Source organism: Carlito syrichta, unplaced genomic scaffold (assembly GCF_000164805.1).
Source record: "Carlito syrichta isolate Samal-C Ts95f unplaced genomic scaffold, Tarsius_syrichta-2.0.1 Scaffold270980, whole genome shotgun sequence".
NCBI classification, from domain to species: Eukaryota; Metazoa; Chordata; class Mammalia; order Primates; family Tarsiidae; genus Carlito; species Carlito syrichta.
In genome coordinates, this window is record NW_007215076.1 from 167,886 (window position 1) to 191,898 (window position 24,013).

The window sequence follows — 24,013 nt, forward strand, 5'->3', positions numbered from 1 at the left end:
ACCCAAAAAAAAAAAAAAAAAAAGAAAGTGAAGATGTTCCTCCCACCTCATCCCAGAATCTCTGAGATAGCACATTGCCAGATACCACAAGAAGAGCCTCAAATGTAACTAAGCTTCCATTCCTTCCTTTCTTTCCTGGAAAGCCTTCTTGGTATCATGGGAGGCAATTTCATATAACACCAAATGGGTTATATTAGTTAGCATTGTACTTGCTGCTGTAAACAAAAAGATCCTAACATTCACTAGCTTAAATAAGACAGTTTATTTCTCTTCCAGGTAACAGTTTAAGTTCCAGGTGGACAAGTAGCTCTGCTCCACAGGATCATTCAGGGACCCAGACTCTTTCCATCATGTTTCTCTGCCATCTCCTTGAGTGTTGTCCTGTCTACATGGCTAGGGCAGGGCTGTGGCCACATCCCTGCTCTGGCTTATAGGAAGGGACCAGAAAGCATGAAGCAAGCAGGAGGCACTGGTCTGGAAAAGACACATTTCTTCCCTCAGATGCCACTGGGGGGCTCAGTCACATGGAAGAGCCACACTGCAAAGGATGCTGGGACATCTAGTGTAGCAAGCCAGCCACTTGCCAGCTTCTGTTCTGTGACTTTGGACCAAGGGGTGTAGATTTCACGGTACAGTCTGTGCAATAAGGGTCAATAAAGGGGTTGGAAGCTGTGCATCTTGTTTCTAAGTATTAGCTTTAATTTTTTAGTAATTATTTTTGTGTAGGTCATATATGGCCAATATACAGACTTCCATAGGCATAAAGAGAATAGAGAATAAAAAAGAAACTCTCCCTTTCCTTCTCCCCCAGTCTCCCACTTCTCCTCCCTAGAGTGACCATCAGTTCCTTCTGTATCATACCAGTGATATATGTATAATTTATCCTTTTTATTTAAGTGCTCATGATATAGTAATAACTCCGGTGAAATTCATTGGAGTATGGTTTATAATAGCAGAAAGATAAGACAGTTCCCCCCAAACAAATACTGTATGATTCCACTCATAGGTGATACCTAGTGTAGTCAAATTCATAAGACAGAAACGGTGGTTTCCAGAGCTGAGGGAGGGAGGAATGAGGGACTAGTGTTTAATGGGTACAGAGTTTCAGCTGGGGAAGATGGAAAAGTTTTGAAGATGGATGGTGATGATGGCTGCACATAGTGTGAACGGACTTAATGCCTGGGAACTGAACTTTTTTTAAATTTTTTTGAGTCAGAGTCTCACTCCATCACCCAGGCTGGAGTGCAGTGGCACACTCACCGCCACCCCAGTATCGACCTGATGGGATCTGACAATCCTTCCGCCTCAGCCTTCCAAGTGACCAGAACTACAGGAGTACGCCACCACCCCTGGCTAATTTTTGATTTGTGGTAGAGACGAGGTCTCACCAAGTTGCCCAGACTGGTCTCAAACACGTGGACTTAGGCAATCCAATCGCCTTGGCCTCCCAAAGTGTGGGGATTACAGGCTGAGCCACTGAGCCTGGCCGGAACCGTACATTTAAAAATGGCCAAGATGGTAAATTTTATGTTTCTATTTTATCACAACTTAAAAAGAAGACAAATTGCATAAAAGTCCACCATAGCGGACAGCTTCTAATATATTCGTTCAAGGTTCCTGTTAGGAAGAATAAGGCTGCTTTCTGTGGTCTAATGTGGAAAAATATCCAGAATATACTACATTCCTGAGGGGCAGAATGTGTAGTGGTGTGCTAGCATTCAGAGATGTGGAGGCTAAGAGTGGAGACTCTGGAGCCAGATTGCTTGGGTTCAAATCCCGGCACTGCTGTGGGACTTTGGGCAAGTCACTCAACCGCTCTGAGCCTCAGAATGTCTGAAAAATTGGAGGTACACTACTGCCTACCTAGGGCTGTTGAGGGGTACAATAAATTAAGAGGTATGAAGCCCTTAGAAGACACATAGTTTTTAGTCTGAGACAGAACACGTGTTCACAAAATGGGAATGAATAGATAAATGAATCTGAGACAGAGGTCATACATTGTCGTTCTGGCCCCCCCCTCTGGGAACTGGGGCAGGGCCCTGAACTGTTGTTTTTCCATCTGTTCTCTGGAAATGGGTTTCTGAGAATCAAATAGTTAAGGGAGGGAAAGTGCTCTGCAAAGCATAAAAGCATGGAATTACCCTGGGAGGCTTCGCCATTGTTCCTTAAGCCTGGTCCCAGCCTGCCTGGGCGTGTGTGTGGTGGTGTCATCTGCAGGGTGGGGAACATGTCTGCAGGCTCTGGGTTGCGGCTTTCCCCAGGGCACTTCTGACTTTGCTGGTGAGCTGCATCTGCCTGCGCCTCCCCGCCCCCGCTGTCCCCTGGGTGGGGATGGGGGAGGCCGTCCTTGAATCTGAAGGACACAGACACAGCCATGGCTTACAAGTGTGGTGCCATTTAGCTGGACTTCGGCAGGAGATGAGGAACAAGGTACTGGCGGGGAGCATCTGCTGTCAGGCTGCAAGGGCCAGGTTCTGGGACCTCGGATGATGTCAGCCACTCTCTTCTCCCTCTCCTGCCTCAGGCCTGGCAGTCACCCTGGTCGGCCTCAGACACTGATCTACTCCAGAGGGCCCCTGGAGAGCAGGGAATACCCAGGCCAGGAGGGCAGCAGGCCTGGATGCCTGTCACCATCCTGCCCCTCGGCCCCTGGGGCCTGGCTTCATCACTTAGTCTCTCTGAGATGAGTTATTTTGTCTGAAGAGAATCTATCCACCTCACAGGCATGTTGGGGAGATAAAACATAGAGATGGAGCTACTTTGCAAGATGATTAAATCCTTTAAGAAAATACTGGTAATTTGAATTGCTTCCCCCGCTATTTTAGGCAAAACTATTGAGCACGTTCTCTGAGTCAAATATTTTATATATGCATATGTCATTTAATACTCCTTGTTAGTCAGATTAAGCCAAATGCTGTAACAAACAACCCCCAGATGTCAGGGGCTTTCTTACCACAGTAAGGTCTACTCCCCATTCATGTCTAAATCTACTGCAACTTGGGGACCTGGTAGATGCCAAGTTCAGGGACAGGCCTTCTTTTACCTCATGGATTTACTGTCTTCTAGGATCTCACTGTCCTCCACTGGGTCCTCCTGTGGGAGGCTTTATGGACAGGCCTGGAAGTAGTGACCATCATTCCTACCCATAATCCATTGACCAGCACCCAAGAGGCTACCTGACTATGGGGTGGACTGGGAAGTGTAGGCTTAGCTGTGTGCCCAAAGGGAAATACAAACCAAGCGCTGTCTCTGCCCTATGCTTACAACAATCCATTTTACTGATGGAGAAACTAAGACCCAGAAGTAAAGTAATTTTCCCAGGGCCACACATCCAGTAGGTGGCAGAGCCAGGATTTGCACCCCCCCCCCCCCCATTTATTGCATCCTATTCCTCTTTCATGTCTTACTTCTCTGAAGATACTGTTGTGTTTTTAAGTTTTCTTGTGTTCCTGCATTGTTTCCTTTCCTCAGAATTCCTTCTTCCTTTTACTTCCAGGGATCCTTTTCTGTGTTTGCAAGTGTGGGCTCATTGAGCAAGGATCTTTTTCATTGGTATCTTCCAAATAGCAGGATTTGGAAAGTTGACTATGTCATTTTAGGGCTCAGTGCAAAATGAAAATGCAAGACCCTTGTTGAAAAGGCGGAAAAAAACTTTTCTCCCTTTTCTGAGTGCTCCTTCACCTCACTCTTTCTCTTCCTGGCAAAGTATTTTTTTATTCACTATCTAATGTCTCTCTTCTTCAACCATGGGGCACTCATAGGGCAAGTACAGACTTTTACAGGCACCCGGAGTCCTGCCCTGCAACTTGGTGCTTGGGACCTACATGGCCCTCCCTGCTCCCAGCCTGCTGGGGATGGAGGTTGGAGCCGTCTCTGGGTGGGGGCTGAAAAGCTGGTGGCCAAGGACCCATCCCAGGCAGGTAGTTGGAGGCAGTGGAAGGCAGGACCAGCCGCCAGCACATACTCCATTGTCCCATTCAAGATAAAGACACATCCATGCGTCACTTAGCCATCAGGAGTACATCTGAGAAATGTGTCATAAGGTGGTGTAGGTGCTGTGTGAGCATCCTAGAGTAACTTACACCAACCTGGATGGGAGAGCCAACCACACACCTATTACATGCCTAGGCAATATGCTGTAGCCTGTTGCTCCTGGGTGCAAACCTGTACAGTATGTTGCTGTACCGAATACTGTAGGCCACCGTAACACAATGGTGAGTATTTGTGTATTGAAACATAGGAAAGGTACAGCAAAAATATGGCATAAAAGATTAAAAACTGCACACCTGGACAGGGCACTTACCATGAATGGAGCTTGCAGGACTGGAAGCTGCTCTGGGTGTGTCAGTGAGTGGTGAGCAGATGTGAAGGCCTAGGACAGTACTGTACATCATTGGGGACTTCAGAAACACTAGACTTAGGCTATACTGGATATATAAAAACATTTTTTTCTTTCTTCCATAATAAATTAACCTTAGGTTACTGTAAGTTTTTTACTTTATAAACTTGTAAATTTAAAAAAACTTTTTGACTTTTTTGTGGTATCACTTAACTTAAAACACAAACACAATGTCTAGCTCTATAAAAATATCTTTTTAATATTCTTATCTATAAGCGTTTTCTCTATTTATAATTTTTTATTTTATTTTTACTTTTTACTTTTTTTTTTTTTTTTATAAACAGAGACACAGACATACTCATTAGCCCAGGTCTACACAAGGTCAGGATCATCAACATCACTGTCTTCTGTCTTCATATCTTGCCCCACTTGAAGGTCTTCGGGGGCAATAATGCATGGAGCTGTCATCTCCTATGATAACAATGCCTCCTTCTGGAATACCTCCTGAAGGACCTGCCTGAGGCTGTTTTATGGTTAACTTTTTAAAAAATAAGTAGAAGGAATACACTCTAGTGATAAAAAGTATGGTGTAGAAAATGCATGAACCAGTAACATAGTCATTTGTTATCATTATCAAGTATCGTGTACTGCACATAATTGTATGCACTAGAATTTTTTTTTTTTTTTTTAGTTGAAGTCTCACTCCATCACCCAGGTTGGAGTGCAGGGGCATGCTCACAGCCACCCCAGCATTGACCTGCTGGGCTCAGGTGATTCTTCCGCCTCAACCTTTTAAGTAGCTGGAACTACAGGTGTGTGCTACCATGCCTGGCTAATTTTTTATTTATTGTAGAGACAAGGTCTCGCCAAGTTGTCCAGGCTGGTCTCGAACCTGTGGGCCCAGGCAGTCCACTCGCCTCAGCCTCCCAAAGTGCTGCAATCACAGGCTGAGCCACCGTGCCTGGCCTGCACTAGACTTTTATATGACTGGCAGCACAGTTGGTTTGTTTATACCAGTGTCACTGCAAACACATGAGTAAAGTTTTGCACTACGACCTTATGACAGCTATGAGATCACTAGGAGATAGGAGTTTTTCAGCTCTATTATAATCTTATGGGACCACTGTTGTGTGTGTGGTCTGTTGTTGACTGCAATGTCATTATGGGCACATGACTGTATTAAGAAAGCCAAGACAACAGCCACATGGCATCAGACCCCCCCAGAGCGGAGCACTGCACTGATGGCATGTCCACAAAGCTGGCTCTCTTAGTGGATCATTTTTCTGGGAGCTTTTCTGCTTTCCCCAAGAAGGTCTCTCCGTCCTCCAGCCTGCTGTGTCCTGGGTGCTGGATGTAGACAGGTTCCATTAGAGACCCATGCCCAATACTCACATCTTTGCCTCATCCCTCTGTGCTGCGATCCACATCTGGACTGTTTTGATCCAGCTTCTCTGGAGAATTAAGCCTCTGTCACCTGTGCTGGGGTTTTGGGCCTCTCTGTTCTGTGCACAGGGACATTTCAACCTCTCTCCCTGCACTCAAGGCCTGGCCTCTCCACACCTTCTCGGTGCCTGGAGGGTCTCCCAGCTTGGTCGGAGCCCACTCGCTTCCCATTGAGCATGTGGGCACGCATCCACCCTCTGCAGCGGTGCTGACCATTCATCCCATCTACAGTTCTCCACCCTTCTCAGATGTGTGATACTTCCCACCTGCCATCGTGTCCCCTTCCTTCCATGATGGGATTTTCAGCTGCTTTGTTCCTTTGCTGTTCTTTTATTGAGGATTTGAGAAGTAAAGGCGATGAATATGTGCGTTTGCTCCACCATGCTTAGCCGGAAGTCAGTTACCTTTAGGGTCTACTCCTATTTTAGCAGATGGTATTCTTTCACCAAGCACTCAGAGTGACCACTGTGTGCAGGCCCTGTGGGGAGTGCTACGAGACAGTGCTGAAAGCAAGTTCTTGCCTCTGCACTTCAGGAAGGTGCTTTCTGAGCAGAGAGGAAGGGATCAACCTTTTATCCTTTTTTTTTTTTTTAAGCCCCTTTGCTGTTAAACTCTCACTTACCTTTGTGCTAACCGTGATTCTATGTTCGGCTTTTCTCTCATCAATCCCCTGTTCCCCAATTATTATTTTTAAAAAGTCTACTGCTTCTAATCTGCCTGGGTCTGGAATAGCAGACAATCAAGTGTGTTGGAAATGTATCTAAAATAAGAGTTAATTAGGCTGTGAAGTAAGGTTTGAAGGACTCAGCTGTGAGTAAAAATGCATAAACTTTAATGCATCAATTTTATAACTTCTATTTTTGCCACCCAGTAGCCTTCTTAACTTCTGCAGCTCAGTTTATATTCCAGATGACCAACATTGCCATGCAAATGAGGCATAACAACTATTCTATTATAAAACTTTAAGCATCAGCTGCTGGCCGCCTCTTCCTTCTAGCTCCGTATCCTTCTCACTCCATTAAAAATGCACTGGCCTTTGGTTTGCTCACAGTGTAAATTTTTATTTACCATGTTTCCTTGATTTGAAAAGACCTACTTTAGCACATTTTAACATCTCAAAATGGGATGAGCCTCTTTTTTTTTTTAAAGAAGGTTTTGCTCTGTTGCCCAGGCTTAAGTGCCATCTCCTGGGCTCAAGCAATCCTCCTGCCTTAGCCTCCCGAGTAGCTAGGACTGTGGGCTTGCACCACCATGCCTGGCTTTTTATTTATTTATTTATTTATTTATTTATGAGGCGCGGTCTCACTATGTTACCCAGACTGGTCCTGAACTCTTGGCCTCAAGTGCTCCTCCTGCCTCAGCTTCCCAATGTCCTGGGTTTATAGGCATAAGCCACAATGACCAACCCAGGATGAGTCTTTTAATTGTTGAGGGTCTTGGTATGCACCATCATTTTCTTTTTCTTATGTGGCACATAATAGTGTGTATTATATTCCAGATGGAATTCGACAATATCTTAAATTCCATGAAACACAGTATTCAGATCATTTGAAGGGATTGACAAATTATTCTGTTTCTCCAGCCTGTCCTCCACACTGTGCTAGAAAGAGAAAACCTCATTTGAAAATAACTTTTTTCTCCCCACAACCATCTTATAACAACAATATGAATATCAACAACAGTAAGCACTTCTAATGCACCTATTATGTGCTGACACTGCTATAAGAACTTTCCATATACCTCTTCTGTGACTCTGTGTTAGAGGCATGACTGTTATCCCCATTCTACAGATGATGAAACTGAGGCTCAGAAGTAGAGTGGCACAGCTGGAATCCAGGCTGTCTATCATGAAAAAAACCATGCTCCACTTCTACTTGTGATTCTGGAAGACAAAGTATATACTTAAATTAGGGGTTCTTGCCTGACTGAGATTTAGAATCAAGCAAAGAGCTGTAAAAACACGGAAAGAATTCTCCAAGGAATTCTGAAGTGCAGCCAGAGTCAAGAACCCTGAGCTTATTTAAAAAATTTTTTTGAGTTGGAGTCTTACTCCATCACCCAGGCTGGAGTGCTGTGGCACACTCATGGCCATCGCAGCCTCGACCTGCTGGGCTCAGACGATCTTACTGCCTCAGCATTCCAAGTAGCTGGAACTACTATCACGCCCAGTTTATTTTTTGATTTATTGTGGAGACAAGGTCTCACCAAGTTGCCCAGGCTGGTCTCGAACTCATGAGCTCAGGCAATCCTTTTGCCTCCGCCTCCCAAAGTGCTGGGATTACTTACAGGCTTGAGCCACTGTGCCTGGTGGAACCCCTGGTTTAAATGATCTGCACGAGATCCCCTAGTTCTGCCATTCTGGAATCTGGAGGCATCTTACCATCTGATGCCACATCCCTAGAGTAGGGTGGCTGGCTGTCTGGCCTGAGGTGACGAGGACAGTCTGGTGACGAGCCCCTTATGCTTTGGGAGCTAGATCCCTTGGCTAGAAGATACAGCTTTGAGACCTTAAATGGATACATGCTTTTTTATTGATTAATTAATTAATTTTTAATTGTAAAGATGTAGGGTACAATTCAGGGATATGTGCTTTTAATTTCTATTCTTTATTTTTTCCCCCTCCTTCTCTCTCTTTTTTCCAGCTCTGGAGTGCACAGAAAATCAAACAGGTAATCTAGTTTTGGCTTCTTTTCTTCCTTCTCTGTGCTCTCCTGGACCCCATCCTGCCCTGCCCTGGGGAATCTAGTGGTAGCCCCTCCTCCTATGGCTGTTTCATGCCCTTACATTTGCCCCCTCACCCCTTCCTTCTGCCTCTGCACCTGGGGGCCAGAGTCTCTGAAGCCTGGAGCCCAGGCCCCACTGGCCTTTCCCCTGGGCTCTCTGAGCTCCATGAAGGGACAGGACTCTGTCCACCAAGCCTTTGTTATGTGCTCAATACATGCCAGGCACGGGGTAGAGGCCCTGCCCGTTAGGTACAGTTCCAGTCCCCACGGGTTCTTGGTCTCCCCTGCATTTAGCTTTGAGGATCATACAGAGGAAGGGTGCTGGTTAAGGCCCATGTTTTATTTTCTCTTGTTCTGAATGGTGGGAAGGACTAATGGCCAGAAGGCAACACACAGCCACTGGCATCTGGATCTTCCTGGGGAAGCTGTCCTTTTCCCTCCTTCTTTCCCTAATGCCTCTGCTTGTCTCCCCCGCCCCCTTCCCCACTGTCACCATGTGTTCTGTTCCCGGCTCTTGCCAGGCTATTCTACACCCGGACACCAATGAGAAGATCTTCATGCCCTTTAGAATGTCAGGTAAGCTCCCAGGACCCTTCTGGTTCTGCCCAGCCTCAGTACTATGGCCACAGCTCCATGGGTATCCAGACGTGCCGGCTTGAGGAGGGGACGGGGCCTGTCACATGTGTGGCATGTTCACCTACATGTTCACTGTGGTTCGCTGTATGAGACGCTGGCCTGGGCTCAGAATCCCCTGTGGAGCTTATCTGCCTTTTCTGTCTGAGCAGTTGGGGTGGAGCCGTGGCTCCTGCTGGTGAATCTGGTACCTCCCACTCATCCCTACGGTTACACACCAATGCTAGGGGCAGCCTCAGTGACACCTGCTACAGGCAGGCCCTGGCTTCTGCAAGTCACTGCTCTCTTGCCTGTGCACGGCCCGCTCTTCTTTCCAAGTTCTGCTTCCTGCTCTGCCTTTCAGGCAGTCGGTCTCCAGATCTATTCTTTGTTCTCGGATCCTGCTATTGCCCCTCCCTTCAGAATGGGTGTGCTGTTTTGCACAACTGGGCACATAGAAAAGGCAGGATTCCTGTTCTGTGGAGACCAGCGGGGTGGGATACAATACTCCTGCCCCAGAAAGTCGCAGTGGTCACTAGGGGGACAGCTCTGTATGTGTGCGCTGTAGGGCTTAGAAAGCAATGCTCTTGTCCGCGCTGGGGCTGATGTGGTTGTCCTGCTGATGATTCTGAGGGCTCCTGGGCCTCTCCCAGAGTCACATCATAGAGAGTCGCATTCACACTAGCGTGCCGATGCCTCCTCCTTGCCATTGCTCAGAGCAGTGGGGCGTACCCACCTTGAGTTATGAGAATGGGATGGGGAGAAAGGCAGTCTCAGTTGAGCAGGTCAGTCCGTGTTCCCACCCCCAGAGAGCCTCACCTCACTGGGGACAAAAAATAAACAAGACCAGAAAACGATGGATATATGATATCATTATGTAAACTGGGATAGTTAGTTCTCTGTGACACCCTTGCTTGCTGTTAGGAACTTCAAGGCAGCAAAGGCTCAGAGCATCTTACATGGGGGCTGCAGATGCTCCCCAGCCCCTGCACAGGGCGTAGCAGGCTCTCACCCTGAACCTGGCTTCTCCTGTAATTCTTGACCTTTTGGGGTCATGTACTCCTCTGAGACCAGGGTCAAACTCTGGACCTCTCCCCAGAAAGATGTGGGTAGGAGTGTGATAGCTCATGTGCATGCATAGCTGTGCACACCCAGGATGCAAACCTTTGCTTTAAATGCAACTCAGGCAAGCATGCTCCCTGCTGTCTGGCCACCAGCTGACTGGCTGCCACAGTTAAGAGGTTGGGGGCAGGAGTTTGTCCACCAACAACAGTTAGGGTTGCAGAGGGAGCCTTGCGTGGGGGTCATGAGCAGCAAGAAGGCAGCACCCAGGGCACGGCTGCCCTTCACTCTAGCTCTCCACTGCTCCACTGAGGATGTCTGGCCAGGATGCCAGTTATTTAAGAGGTTCTGGTTCTTAGAGGTACCCAGTTCAGGTGGGTAGGATATTCCATTTCCAGAAATGGTCATGATGCTGGGAAAGTTAGGGCCTGTGTTAGAAAAACAAGCTGAGGAAAGAAGGAAGACATTCTGGGGTCCTTGGAGCACATCCAGTCTTGTGTAATGAGCAAGGGGTGCTGTGCCTTACGGAGGAAATCATGTGGGAGGATCACCAAGCATAGAGTGGTGGTGCCCCAGGCAGTGGGCAGCCCTGCCTGCAGGAACAGGACTCTGGGTTCTTAGGGACAATAAAAACTGCCTGGCAGAAGGGGAACAGAGAGGAGGCAGGGGACACAGGGGTGCCCTCTGCCCAGCAAAAGGTCTGAGTTGCCTCCCAACTAACTGACCTGAGCCCCTCATCAGCTGATGGGCACTGACAAGACCAGGCCCCAGAGCCTCCTGGGTGTCTCAGTTGAGAGGTAGGTGGATTTTACCCTGACTCTTTTTTCTTCCTGTTCACAGGTTACATTCCTTTTGGGACGCCAATTGTAAGTGCTATCGTCAAAGGATTTTCTTTTCTAAACAATGTTAATGTATAACTTTGCATTATTGTTCATAAATATTTGACTGAGTTGTTGACTTAGAGTAAATTTCTTAAGTGTGATTACCAGATAAAATGATATACGTTTCTTACTATTTCTCTTGATATCAGTTGTCAAACTTCTTTTCGTAAAAAGTATGTGGAGTCACACCCAACACGGAGTTGGGAGGCACCTTCATCCCTCCACATTTTCTATCGCTGGTGTTGCCATTAGGACCCATGGGTTACAGGGAAGTTTTCCCAGAGAACTTGGGAAGTAAGGATATAAACATGCCTTCTGAAAATTAAAGTTGAAAACTAATTCAGAAAATGTTTTCCGTATGTTTTTGTTCAGTTCTTGAATCAGGGTGAGGTTTACTCTTAATTTTATTTTTACAGAGTTAAACAATCACAGAAAGATACCTTCATTCTAAATGTACACCTTGATCAGTTTTCACAAAGTGAACAGATCCAAGTAAATTTTGCTTAGATCTAGATTCAGAGCATCATCAGTATCTCAGAAACGTCTGATGTATCCCTCCCAGTCACCACCTCCACAGGGAACCACTTTTCTGACTTCTATATTTTAGTTTCATCTGTTATTGAACTTGATATAAATGGAATCATCAGTATGTATTTTCTTATGCCTGGCTTCTTTCACTCTACAATGTTTGTGAGATTTGTTCATATCGTTATAGGAAGCACATGCTTGCTCTGTTTTCAGTACTGTATAATATTCCATTGTTATAAAGATATCAACATTCATTTATCCATCCTACTATTGGTAAATATTTGGGTTGTTTCCAGTTTGGGATTTACAACAATTAGTGCTGTTTTGAGCATGCTTGTGTAGTCTTTTAGCAGATACATGCCATCATGTCTCTTGGATATATACCTAGCAGGTTAAATAGATAACACCTAAGTACAACGTGCAATCCTAGCATGGGTCCTGGATCAGAGCAGGAGGTTGTAAAATGTATTGCAATTTCTTTTTTTATTTTGAAAATGTGGGGTAAAATTTAGGGTTAGGTATACAAATGGTCATTATGTGGGCATACAGTTTCTTCTAAAGTTACACATACACTTACAATATGACAAAGCAATCTTACTTTTAAGTTTTTAACAAAAAGAAGTAGATACATATGTCTGCACAAAGATCTGTATGTGAATGATTAGAGCAGTTTTTTTTCCCTGTTAGCCTAATACTGGAAGCAGAAGAGAATGACCAACAGCTATTAAAACCACTTGGTATAAAACTGATGAGAACAGAATATTTACCTAGTCTCAAAGTTTCCTATAGGTATCATAGATATCATTCCTTCTATGTTTATGTCTATTGCCCTCTTATAAGTTAGAGTTTTCCCTTCTGCCTCCTTTTAAAATGTTTTTCTAAAACTATTAGTATGATCTTTGTATTTTTTTTAATTCAGTGGGTAAAAATTTACTCCTGTCATTATTTGTTTTGATATACAACTTGTACAACATTTGACCCATAGGAACCCCTTAAAGCATTTTCTGTATTTGATGTGTTCTGATTATTATTTGGGAACTTTGGTACTCTCTGGTACAACAGGATATTCTAGATTCACCTTGTACAGTGCTTTAGAGTCACTGTTTCTTCAAGGAGCCCTAGTTCCTTTCAGAGGGAAGTAGTATTTAGAAACCCAGATCTTGTTGTTAGGTTTGCTCATTGGTACTGGGATGTCATTGCTTCTAGGTATGCATAGAGGTCAGAGCTAAGAAATACAGCTTTTTTCAATTCAGGAGTTTATACTGATGCCACTAATTCCTATCCAACATCTCAGTGTTCTTTTGTTTCTTCTCCCATTACATATTTGTATCTCTTTTCTCCCTGAATGAGAAACCAATAGCAATATATTTACTTATTTGCTAAATCTTATACATACAAATAAAAAAGCTTAAGAATTTCTATATCAGTACCACTCTCAAAAAATGTATTGAGTAAAGCCCAAGATTTTTTTGAAATTCTTTTTGTCCTTAGAATATATTCTACTGAAAGTGTAGTCAGAGAAGCATGTTCAACATGACTTGAATTAATTTTTAAATTCTGTGTGTCTATGTTATCTATTTGATATACACTTAGGTTTACTTATTTCTGTTAGCATTCAATTGTAGACGTTTTCCCATTCTTATTGATGTTTTATATTTAGAAGATTAGGATAGTTCAAAAGTCAAAGCTATTTAAAAGGTATTTTCACAAAAGGTCCATTCCTTCCCTACCCTTCGATCCTCTTCTCATCCATTCTCTGTATGTGAACAATTTGTCCTTCCTATTTATTTTTGTAAAAATAAGCAGATACAAATATATTTCCCCTTTTTAAAATATGAAAGGTAGCATACTATATACAGATGGTTCCTGACTTAATGATTTTTTAACTTTATGATGACATGAAAGCGATGTACATTCAGTGAAAACCAGTTTTGAATATTGGTGTTTCCTGGTCTAGAGGTGTGTAACATGACATGATGCTGGGCAGTGGTAGGAGTCGCAGCTCCCAGCAGCCATGTGATCACTAGAGTAAACAACCAATCCTCTGCAGTGTATGGGGTTACTAAAATCTTTTGGATATTGCATTTTGTGTCTTTGCATACCATCATGTCTACAAAATACCCATTTTCGACCTATGATATTTTCAGTTTGCCATGGGTTTATCAGGAGTATGCCATCATAAGCTGAGGAGAATATGTACACCCTTTTATGCAATGTTGTTTTTTATCTCTTAATAATATATCCTGGAGCCAGGCTCGGTGGCTCAACCTGTAATCCTGCACCTTTGGGAGGCTGAGGTGAGGGATTGCCGGAGCCCGCGGGTTCGAGACCCGCCTGGGCAGGCGAGACCTCATCTCTACAATAAATCAAAAAATTAGCCGGGCGTGGTAGCACGCACCTGTAGTTCCAGCTACTTGGAAGGCTGAGGCGGAAGGATCGCCAGAGCCCAGCAGGTCGAGGCTTCTCCAAATCAGTCTGGGCGACAGAGTGAGACTCCAACTCAAAAATATATATATATATATCCTGGAAATCACTGTACATCAGTTTATAGCGCTCTTCTTTTTTTTTTTTAATAACTGCAGAGTATTCTGTTTGGAAGTACCATAATCTAATTAGCTAATACCCTGCATTAGGTTATTTCTAAAATTTTGCCATTATGAATAATAGCAAAATGATATTCTTGTGTATATGCTTTTTATATTGTTGGAATATATCTTGAGTGTAAATTCCGAGGTTCTATGGAAGAACTAATTAAATAAATATTTCTGGCAACAGTGATCAATAAAAAAAGAGAAGATGCAAATAGACAGTATTAGGAATAAAAAAGTATGATACCTATAGATACCTTAGAAGCTTAAAAGATGAGAATGCATCGAACAACCTAGGACAATAAATTTGAAGAGGAGAAGAAGTGGACACACGTCTGGGGAAATATAGCTTACCAAAACTGCCTAGAAAGATGAATTATAGAATCTCAATAGACCTATAAATAGTAAGAAATTAAATCAGTAGTTTAAAATATTTGCACCAAAGAACAAACAAACCAAAAATTACTACTGGACTCTGATGATCTTCCAGGTGAATGCACTTAAAGGAATAACCAAACTCAATGTTTTAAAACTTTTAAAAGAGAAAAAAAAAAGAAGAAATGTTCCCAATTCATTTATGAGGCACTTTGACATCAACACCAAAGAAGTAAATATAAAAAAGAAAAATTATAGGCCAGCATCACTTATGAAATTATGTGTAAAAATTATAAACAAGATACTAACAAACTGAACCCAGCAATGCAGCAAACTACACCATAACCAAATAAATTTGCTAAAAATGATAACATTAGAAAATGTGTTAGTATGGTTAGTCACACTAAGAAAAAAACAGAACATATTAGATCTAGAAGGAACTTCCTTAACTTGATAGATGTCTACAAAAAAATAAATAAATAACTTATAGTAAGCGTCATTCCTCAAAATGAAACAAAAAAGGTAAATTCTTAATGTCTTAGGAAATATATAAATATATAAATTCTTAAATAAGATAAGAATGCCTGATATTGCTGCTTCTGTCCCACATTTTCCTTGAAGACTAGCAAGTGCTATAAGACACGAAAAAATAAACAACTACTATTAGAGTTGGGGAAAAAAAAGAAACAAAAAGCATTCATAGTATAGAAAACTGTGGGAACTACTATTTTAAAAGATTTTTAGATGCAAGACAATCATAAAAAAAAATTGTCCTATGCCTATAAACCTATAGCAAACATCTAGAATATGAATTTTTAAAAAATAAATATCATTTACAATAGCACTTAAAACTATAAGGTACCTAAAAATAAATTCAAGAAACAATATGCAAGACCCTTATAGAAAAACTTATGTAACTTTATTGAAGGACATTGGAGATCTAAATAAATGGAGAGATGTATCATTTTGTTTTCTTCAAATTAAGATCTATATTCAGTGTAATTGCAATCAAAATACCAGCAGGATTTTTTTATAGAACTTGACAAGTCTCTATAAAAAATTATATGAACATGCTAAGGAATAAGAACAGCCAAGACAATTTTAAAGAATAAGGTGTTGGGAGAGGACTCACCTTACCAGATATTATAAGACAGTTTGGTTTTGGTACAGGGATAAGCAAATATGTCAATGGAACAGAATGGGGAACTTGGAAACATGCCCATGCCCATGCCCATATGGAAACTTGATATTTGACAAAGGTGGCATTACAAATCAGTGGGGGAAAAGGATGAATTATCTAACACATGGTGCTGAGACACCTGGCTACCTATATGGAAGGGAAATAAAGTCAGATCTTTACCTCACCTTATACACAAAACACATTTAAATATGAAAAGAAAATATTTGCAGCAGTGTTTATGATAGCAAAAAATGGGAAACTTCTGAAGTTCCATCAACAAGAAAATGAATAAGTCATGGTTTAGTCACACAGTAGAATATTTAACACAGGAAAGAAAATAATGAGCAAGGGCTACATTTATGAATATGGATACATCTCAAAAACAATGTTGAATGAAAAAATAGTAGCAGAGTAGTAATGCTGTCTGATGTCATTTGTATAATGTTCAAAAATATGCAGAGCAATATTATATATAGTTTATGGGTACATTTTTTATGTATCCATAAAGACTTTCATGGGAACAATAAGATTCGTGATACTGTTTACCTCTAGGGAGAGAGAGAAGGCAATGAAATCTAACAGGAGAATAGGGGGTGCTTCATTTGTATTTATAGTGTTTCATCTTTTTAAAAAGAAAAAATTTTCACGAAAAAATTGACAAAATAAGATTTGACATACGTGGATGCTCATTATCCTCTAGACTCTTCTGTCTCTTTGAAATATTTCACTTTATGCATATATTTTAAAAATATATCGAAAGAGGTATTATTCACATCTCTATTTTTATGTACTTGCCCTGAAACTACTACATTGTTCTGAAGTATTCTGAGAAAAGGATCATGAATTTCCCACCATAATTGTGTGTGTGTGTGTGTGTGTGTGTGTGTGTTTAATGTCTTTGCATTTTTTGCAGTTGTTGTATATATTTCAATGCAATGGTGTTTGTAGTATTCACGACAGTTGTAGCTTTTTGATATCATCTCTCTTACATACACATATGAAATATCTCTGTTTTATTGAATTTTTTGCCTTGAATTTTGCTTATCTCATGTTAATATTTCCATTCCTGTTTTGTTTATTTGCCTTGTATATCATTGCCTATACCTTTATGTCAGAGTCATTTGATTTCTGTGTCACTTTTATTATGTCTCTTTTAGATAAAATATAGCTGAATTTTACTTTTTTAATCCAGTTTTTTTGCACAGTTTTAAATTTCAATAATAAATGGAATCCGTTCATATGTATTCTGCCACTGATTATTGTGACCACTTATCTCAGCCACCAAGAGGGTTTTTTTTGTGTTTATCGTTGGCTCGTTTATTCAGCTCTTTTATTGTTTCCACTTATTTTCCTGATTTTACTAGAAGACAGGTCCTTTTGGTTTCCTAAGTAGTTTGGAAGGGGAGCAGCCTAGTTTTATCTAATTACTATCTCTCTGTAATATTTTACAGTACAGAGAGGTTGTATAACATACAACTTATAAATATCAAATATAAATTTGACTTCCTCAACTTTACCACACAGGAAGAGACTTTTGGCAAACCATTTCACTCTACTGTCTACTTGACCTTTTTTGTTTTTGTTTTTTTTTAACCAATCTGATTCCAGAGGTAGAACAGTGGACTATTTTACCTCTGGACACCTGTCAAGTTTTTGGAACTAATCTGGAATCTCATCAGATTTCTGATGCCTTTCTTAACACCTGTATTAAACTTAACAATTATTTAGACCATGAGTATGCGTGTGTGTGTGTGTGTGTGTGTGTGTGTGTGTGTGTGAGAGAGAGAGAGAGAGAGAGAGAGAGGAGAGAGAGAAAGAGAGAGAGAGAGAAAGAGAGATGTTTGGCTAGAACATTTTTTTGAATAATATTCAGAGTATGTGGGTATCACACTTTCTGAATCCTTGCATATCTGGAGATGTCGTTTTTTTCCTTTCATACATGAACAATAGTTGGCCTGATTCTCTTTTCCTTTCTAGGTAAACTTCCCCCTTTCCCCTGGAATAGTTTGGTATTTTTTTTCTTTATCTTTAGAGTTCAGAAATATCTCCAGGATTTTTTTTAAAACTTCTCTGTATATTTTATAAAATTATACAAGTAATATATGAATATGTTCTTTGGGATTCAAAAATACCACCAAGAATTTTTTATAAAGAATATTTTTAAAGTTATGCAAGTAATACATGAATATTCTCTCAGCTCAGAATTTAAACAATACAAACAAAAGTGAAAGTCCTCAACCCCAAATCTGTGCAGAAGTAACCTCTGTTAGAAGTTCCAGGCTTTTTCTATATATTTCCGTATATATAAATCATCATTTAAAGTTTTTTAAAATTTTATTTTATTAATTTTTTTTTTTTTGAGTCTGGATCTCACTCTGTTGCCAGGCTGGACCTCCTGGGCTCACGAGATCCTTCCACCTCAGCGTCCTGAGCAGCTGAGACTACAGACGTGCACCACCATGCCTGGCTAATTTATGGACTTTTAAATAAAAATATAACGATATGCTTATTATCTCTGATTAGCTTATTGTGCTTAGCAGTTTGCCTGCATAAAAGTCAGCTTTATTTGTTGGTTTGTTTGTTAGTTTTTCTGCTGAGTAACACACTGTCTCCCCTAGTGATTAGGTTTTTTCTGATTATTTGCTATTAGGAACAACAGTACTGTGGAAAATCCTCGGAAAGCTCTTTTTGCACAAGGATGAAGATTTCCTAAGGGCACATTCCAGAAAGTAAATTTGCTGCATAAAAGGCTATATACATTTGCATTTTTAATAAATACTGCTGAATAGCCTTTTGAAGAGACCATATTTCCCCACACCTTTGTAACACTAGCATTCATCTTTTTAATGTTTTTGCCCATCTGTTGGGGGAGGGGGTGGCTTCTCATTCTGGTTTTAATTTTTATTTCTCTAAACACCCAAAAGATTGCACTTCTTTTCTTCTATTCATAGACTATGTGTATTCCCTCTCCTATGAATTACCTGTTCACACCCTTTGTCCGTTTTTCCATGGGCTGTATTTTTCTAATTGATTTGCAAGAGCTTTTTGTATATTTTAGACATTAGTCCTTTGAATCGTGTATTGTAAATCTCTTCTCCTGCTGTTTTCCCTTACTCTGTGGTGTCTTTGTTATAAAAAATTTGTAAATGTTGATGTCTTTAAATAGTATGATCTTCTCTTTGATTGATTTTGAGTCTTACCCACTCCTCACCTCCATTTCCTTTATTAAAATAACTGAATTTGTGAGAGTCTTATTCGGAATCAACTCTTGGATGTATTTATCAATCCATCTATTTTGTCATCTAATTATTCATTTATGCTTTTGTTTTTATAATATCCTTTTTTCCTCTTTTCTTTGGTTTGTTTGTGGTTGGCTTTCTTACTTTTTGCCTTTAATGCTTTAGTTTATTTATTTTCCTTCTAATGAAAGTGTTTAGTGCTTGAGTTTGCCTCTGAATATATCTAAAACATGGCTATATCTGATATGTTTTCATATATAGTGATCCTATGTTGTTATTTTCTAAATAAGTTTGAAATTATAATTTCAAATCCTCTTTAGTCAATTAGTCAGAAGAACACATTTTAAATTCTAAGTGGTTGCGTTTTAAAAATGTATTCTTTTGTTATTTTTTAGTTTGTCTTATTTTCAGAGAGAGTGACCGCTACAATTCTGCAATTCGGGGCTGGGCACAGTGGCTCATACTTGTAATATCAGCACTTTGGGAGGCCAAGGGAGGAGGATGGCTTGAACCCAGGAGTTCGAGACCAGCCTGGGCAACATAGTGAGACCCCTATCTCTACACACACACACACACAAAGCCAGGCATGTTGTTGTGTGCCTGTAGTCCCAGCTCCTTGGGGGATTAAGGTGTAAAGGTTGCCTGAGCCCAAGAGGTAAAGGCTACAGTGAACTGTAATCGTGCCACACACTCCAGCCTGCACTAAAAACAGAAGAAAAAGAAAAAAATTTCTGCATTTGGGACTTATTGTGGTTAGGATTATCTGCATATAACAGAAAGTTCAAAGTAGCAACGTCTCAAACAAAATAGTTTATTTCTCTCTTATTTCAAAGGAGATAGGCAAAATTCCACAACGTCATCAAGAACACAGACTTCCATTTTTCTAAGCCACCATTTTCAGTACTGACTTCTATTATAAAAGTCACTTCATAGCCCAGGATAGCTGATAGAGTTCTAGTCATCACATTCACATTCCAGGGAGGAGAAAGAAGAGGGAAGTAAAAGGATGTATCTCACAACTGAGATAGTTCTTTGGAAGGAATTTTCTTGGAAGTTCCATGCAACAATTCTACTTACATTTCATATAGAATTTAGCTGGCACATAGTTGATCCCCAACTATATAGAGATGCTATTAATAAGCAAGAGGGAAGAATGGTTGATAGGTAGGCAAACAAGAGTGCTATAATAATTTTTTAAAAATATTTTGTCAACATTAAAAAAATATATATGACATTTAGTGGTGTCATCTCTTTGCCAAACCAGAGAACTGGGTGTTTAAGTATCAAAAGTTGAATGTGGGTCTCATTTCCCCCTCAGAGGACAAGTGGATCCTTTGCCTGTGAATATATCTAAAACATGGCCATACCTGATAGGTTTACTGGCTACTGTCAGCTGGGAAGCACTGGTTAACAAGAGATGCCAGCACTATCTTCAGCTGGCGACATGTTCTAAGTATCAACCCATGGTTTTCCACTGTCTCCTCATCCTACCCAAGACAAGCTGGTCCTCGCAGGGTCACTATAGACTTTAGGCAGCCTGGGGACTTGGGTGCTGATTGACTCCCATGCCATTCAGGGATTCTTTGCTAAAGCACATGCTGGGAGTGTCCCAGCAGGGCCAACCCCCTCCCAGCTGGAACAAACACCCCTTTGTGAATAAAAGTATATGGTGCGAGGAGCAGCTGCCCTGGCCTCTGAGATCCCATATGTACACCTGACCGAGGCAAAATGGTCAGTGTGACTTGGGACTCCCCCAGCAGGCCTCCGCAGCAGCTGGAACAAAATGAAAGTGCTCACCCGTCCCGTTTTCTAGCCCCAAATATCTATATCCCAGGATTCAGAACTGCTGAGCCAGAGGCCAGGTCCCCAGAGGAGTCATCAGATTTGGAGAACCTGTGACCTTCCATCACAATGTGACCACTCATTGGTCCCACTCATTGCCCACCTCTGGGCCACTGCCTCGTTTGTGTGGAAGGAGTGTTGTGTCTTCTCCAACACTTCCACACAAGACCTGGCTTCCACCAGCCCCGCCAGCTCCTCTAAGGGCGTACCTGGGAGCATTGAACATTTCTGCAAATGCTTGGTCTAAAGGGGAGCGAAGGTTCCAGTCCACACCTTAGGAAAGCCCCTGGTCTGATAGAGTGGTTAGGAAACATACGCATGCAGAAGCCACTAAAAATGCTTACCAAAATAGAAACGAGGGTGCCAGCGAATGTGCTAGGAACTGGGTCCCTGAGTGATGAAGGGAAGGGGTGAGTAAGGCTGGCAGGTGCCTCTACTGAGAAGCTTCTGGAAGGCACAGTCAAGCTGCCTTCTGCCTAAGTACACATCCCCAGCTTGACCCCAGGATGGTTCCTGCTTGGCCTGGGAGTGGCCTCGCCCCACCCTGCTCACCCCTCAGAGCTCAGGAGAAACAAGCTGGTTTTCTCCCAGAGGCTGGTGCCAGTTTAGTCAGCAGATTTCACAGATCCACTGGCAACCATGTAGTGTCTTATTTTAAGCTTAACATTTGAAGATGGGAACTTTTCCCCCTTCGGTGTGTGGCAGAGAGATCCCAATTTATACATAAGCACGGCAGCAAAGCCAGTGCACCGAGGCTGTCCCTGAGGTGCTGCAGTTCACGGCTCCCTCTCCACGGATGTCTTCCTGGAAGAGCTCCGCCAACATGGTTGCCTCTCAGAGACGGCCTCTCCATTTCTGGATTTCCACCAAGCGGCTGATGAAAGGCAGGGCCAGCTGGGCCCCAGGACCTGTCCTGCCTGCTGTCCGTCTCCCCACTTGCCCCCGTGCACTCTGCACCCTTCACTGCTGGGTCCCTCGGATGCCAGGAACTGAGTCTCCTCGTAGGCTTTAAGCTCTTCCAGGGAGCACTTACGCCTCCCTCCTCAGCCTTGAGCTCCCCGTAGCAGTGCTGCCCTGTCATGTACAGAACACTCGAAATTCAGGGGCCGGATGTCTCGTATCCAGCGGGGCGGGGGTGTGGGGTGGGGTGTGTGCCGAGGAGGGCGGACCATGAATGCCTAGCTGTAGAGTCTGGTGACCTTGGGTTAATTCTAAATCAGATTTCTGACTTGGGACATGAAGATTAAGCTTAAGCTTGGAATGTATACTCCAACCTGTCTCATCAAGAACACAGACTTCCATTTTTCTAAGCCACCGTTTTCAGTACTGACTTCGATTATGAAAGTCACTTCATAGACCAGGATGACTGATGGCGTTCCAGCCATCACATTCACATTCCAGGGAGGAGAAAGAAGAGGGAAGTAAAAGGATGTATCTCCCAACTGAGATGAACGTGGACTCAGACTCCCCAAGTATCAGAAGATGCTGGTGTCGTCGCTTCATCTCCAGGGGTCTGGGGGAGGCGGGGGAGACCACAAAGCATTCCCTTCGTGTCAGGACTTGGCTGTGTTCCAGGACCTTTATGACCTCTCCCAACCCTCCTCATCCCTCCTCTGCTTTTTTACACATTTAAATCCCAAACCCAGTGTTCTCCTGACCAGCCTCCAGTATTACCAGACACCAGCCATGTTGGCCCAGCTCATGCCACACAAGCGGTGTTGCTTGAGTTAGGCTGGGATTGGCCAGTCAGGGGTAAACATTCATTTGACAGAGATATTTTCTTTAACCATCTGGCATTCTTTAAATAGCAACATCCCTAAAGGTGTAACTTTTCAAATCATTAGCCATATAAATCACAAGAGCGAGAATAAAGTAGAAGGAAAAATCTGGCAAATTGTTGAGTACTGGGCCCCATGATGGTCTATCAAAAGTGAAGAGGAACATTTTGGAGTTGAGTGAGTCAGTGTGGGAAAAGTGATAGAATGACAGGGTGCCAGGAAGCATTTGACAGGGACCTGGCCTCATCTTGAGGTTCTGGGGAGGCTTCCTGGAGGAAGTGGCAATTAACTGGAAACCTGGAGAATGAGGAAGGAGTGATTGGCCAAGTAGAGATAGGGTGGAGGGTGAGAAGGACAGTTGTTTCTGCCATTATCTTGGCAAACAACATAATTCTGTACCCCATAGCCTTCTCCTGGCTTATGTTTTACCACCCAGTTGTTTTGATGCATACCCTGTTTCCTCTCCAGATTTCTCAAGCTTTAAAAAAAGTCCTATCATTTGAGTCTATTTAGTATGGGAGGTGGCCAAGGGGCCTGGCTTGCTCAGGTCTCTCTTATTGAGTTCAGATGTCACGGTACACAAAAGTGTGGCCAGAGGCCGTACTCCCCCTGTCCTTGTCTTCAACCACTCATTCATGCCCCACTTCTGGCCAAGCAGGCTGGAATATTTGGGGGTGCCTCTTTCCCAGGTTGAGACCTTATCTCCCTGCAGCAGTTAGAATAGGCTGAAGGAAGAGTCCTGAAGTAAAGATGTGCTTTTTCTTGTGCCATGGGCCCCATTCCCTATTCTGACAGAGACTAGGCTCAAGCAAGCACTGCCTCTGTTCCTGGACCTGCCAGGGTAGCCCCAAGGTTGGGCCGATGGCTCCCAGGTGGGGTGGGGTAAGAAGCAAGGCTGCTCAGGAACCAGCATTCCTAGTGAAGTCCTAATACAAGGTATATGAGTAATGGCACAGAATTTTGGACCAGGAAGGACTGCATATGTGGTGATTCCTGTATTAGTCAGCTCTTGCTACTATAGTGCTGGGCAACAAACATCCACAATACTGTGGTTGGCTGGGGTTTGCCTGGTCTAAATGGGGCTGTTGTGCTTCTTGCTGTGGTCAACTGAGGGTCAGCTGACCTGGACTGGACTTGGCACCTTCTGTTTCTCATCCTGTTTAGTCAGGCAATTAGTCAGGAAGGTCTCCTCATGGCAGTGTTAGATGTGCAGGAGGGCAAGGAGGAGCACATGAGGCTTCAGAACTGACACACTGCCACTTCCTTCCACATTCCATTGGCCAAGGCAAGTCAGATGGCCAAGCAAAGCCAAGAAGCAGAGAAATGCATTCCTCCCATGACGAGACCTTGGAAGGGTGTGGATGCAGGGAGTGGGAAAGAATCTGGACCAAAAACTCCATCAACCTCCCCCCCCCCCCCCCCC

General features: G+C 42.7%; 1 protein-coding gene across 1 annotated transcript in view; it reads left to right on the top strand.

Annotated features, from left to right (window-relative positions):
• Nucleotides 1–24,013, top strand: part of SFXN5 (sideroflexin 5) — a 118,352-nt gene that overhangs the window by 33,811 nt on the left and 60,528 nt on the right. Inside the window, exons 4-6 of the mRNA XM_008052276.2 lie at nt 8,425–8,451; nt 9,027–9,081; nt 11,020–11,045. Coding sequence (XP_008050467.1) covers nt 8,425–8,451; nt 9,027–9,081; nt 11,020–11,045 — 108 coding nt within the window. The remainder of the gene's footprint in view (nt 1–8,424; nt 8,452–9,026; nt 9,082–11,019; nt 11,046–24,013) is intronic.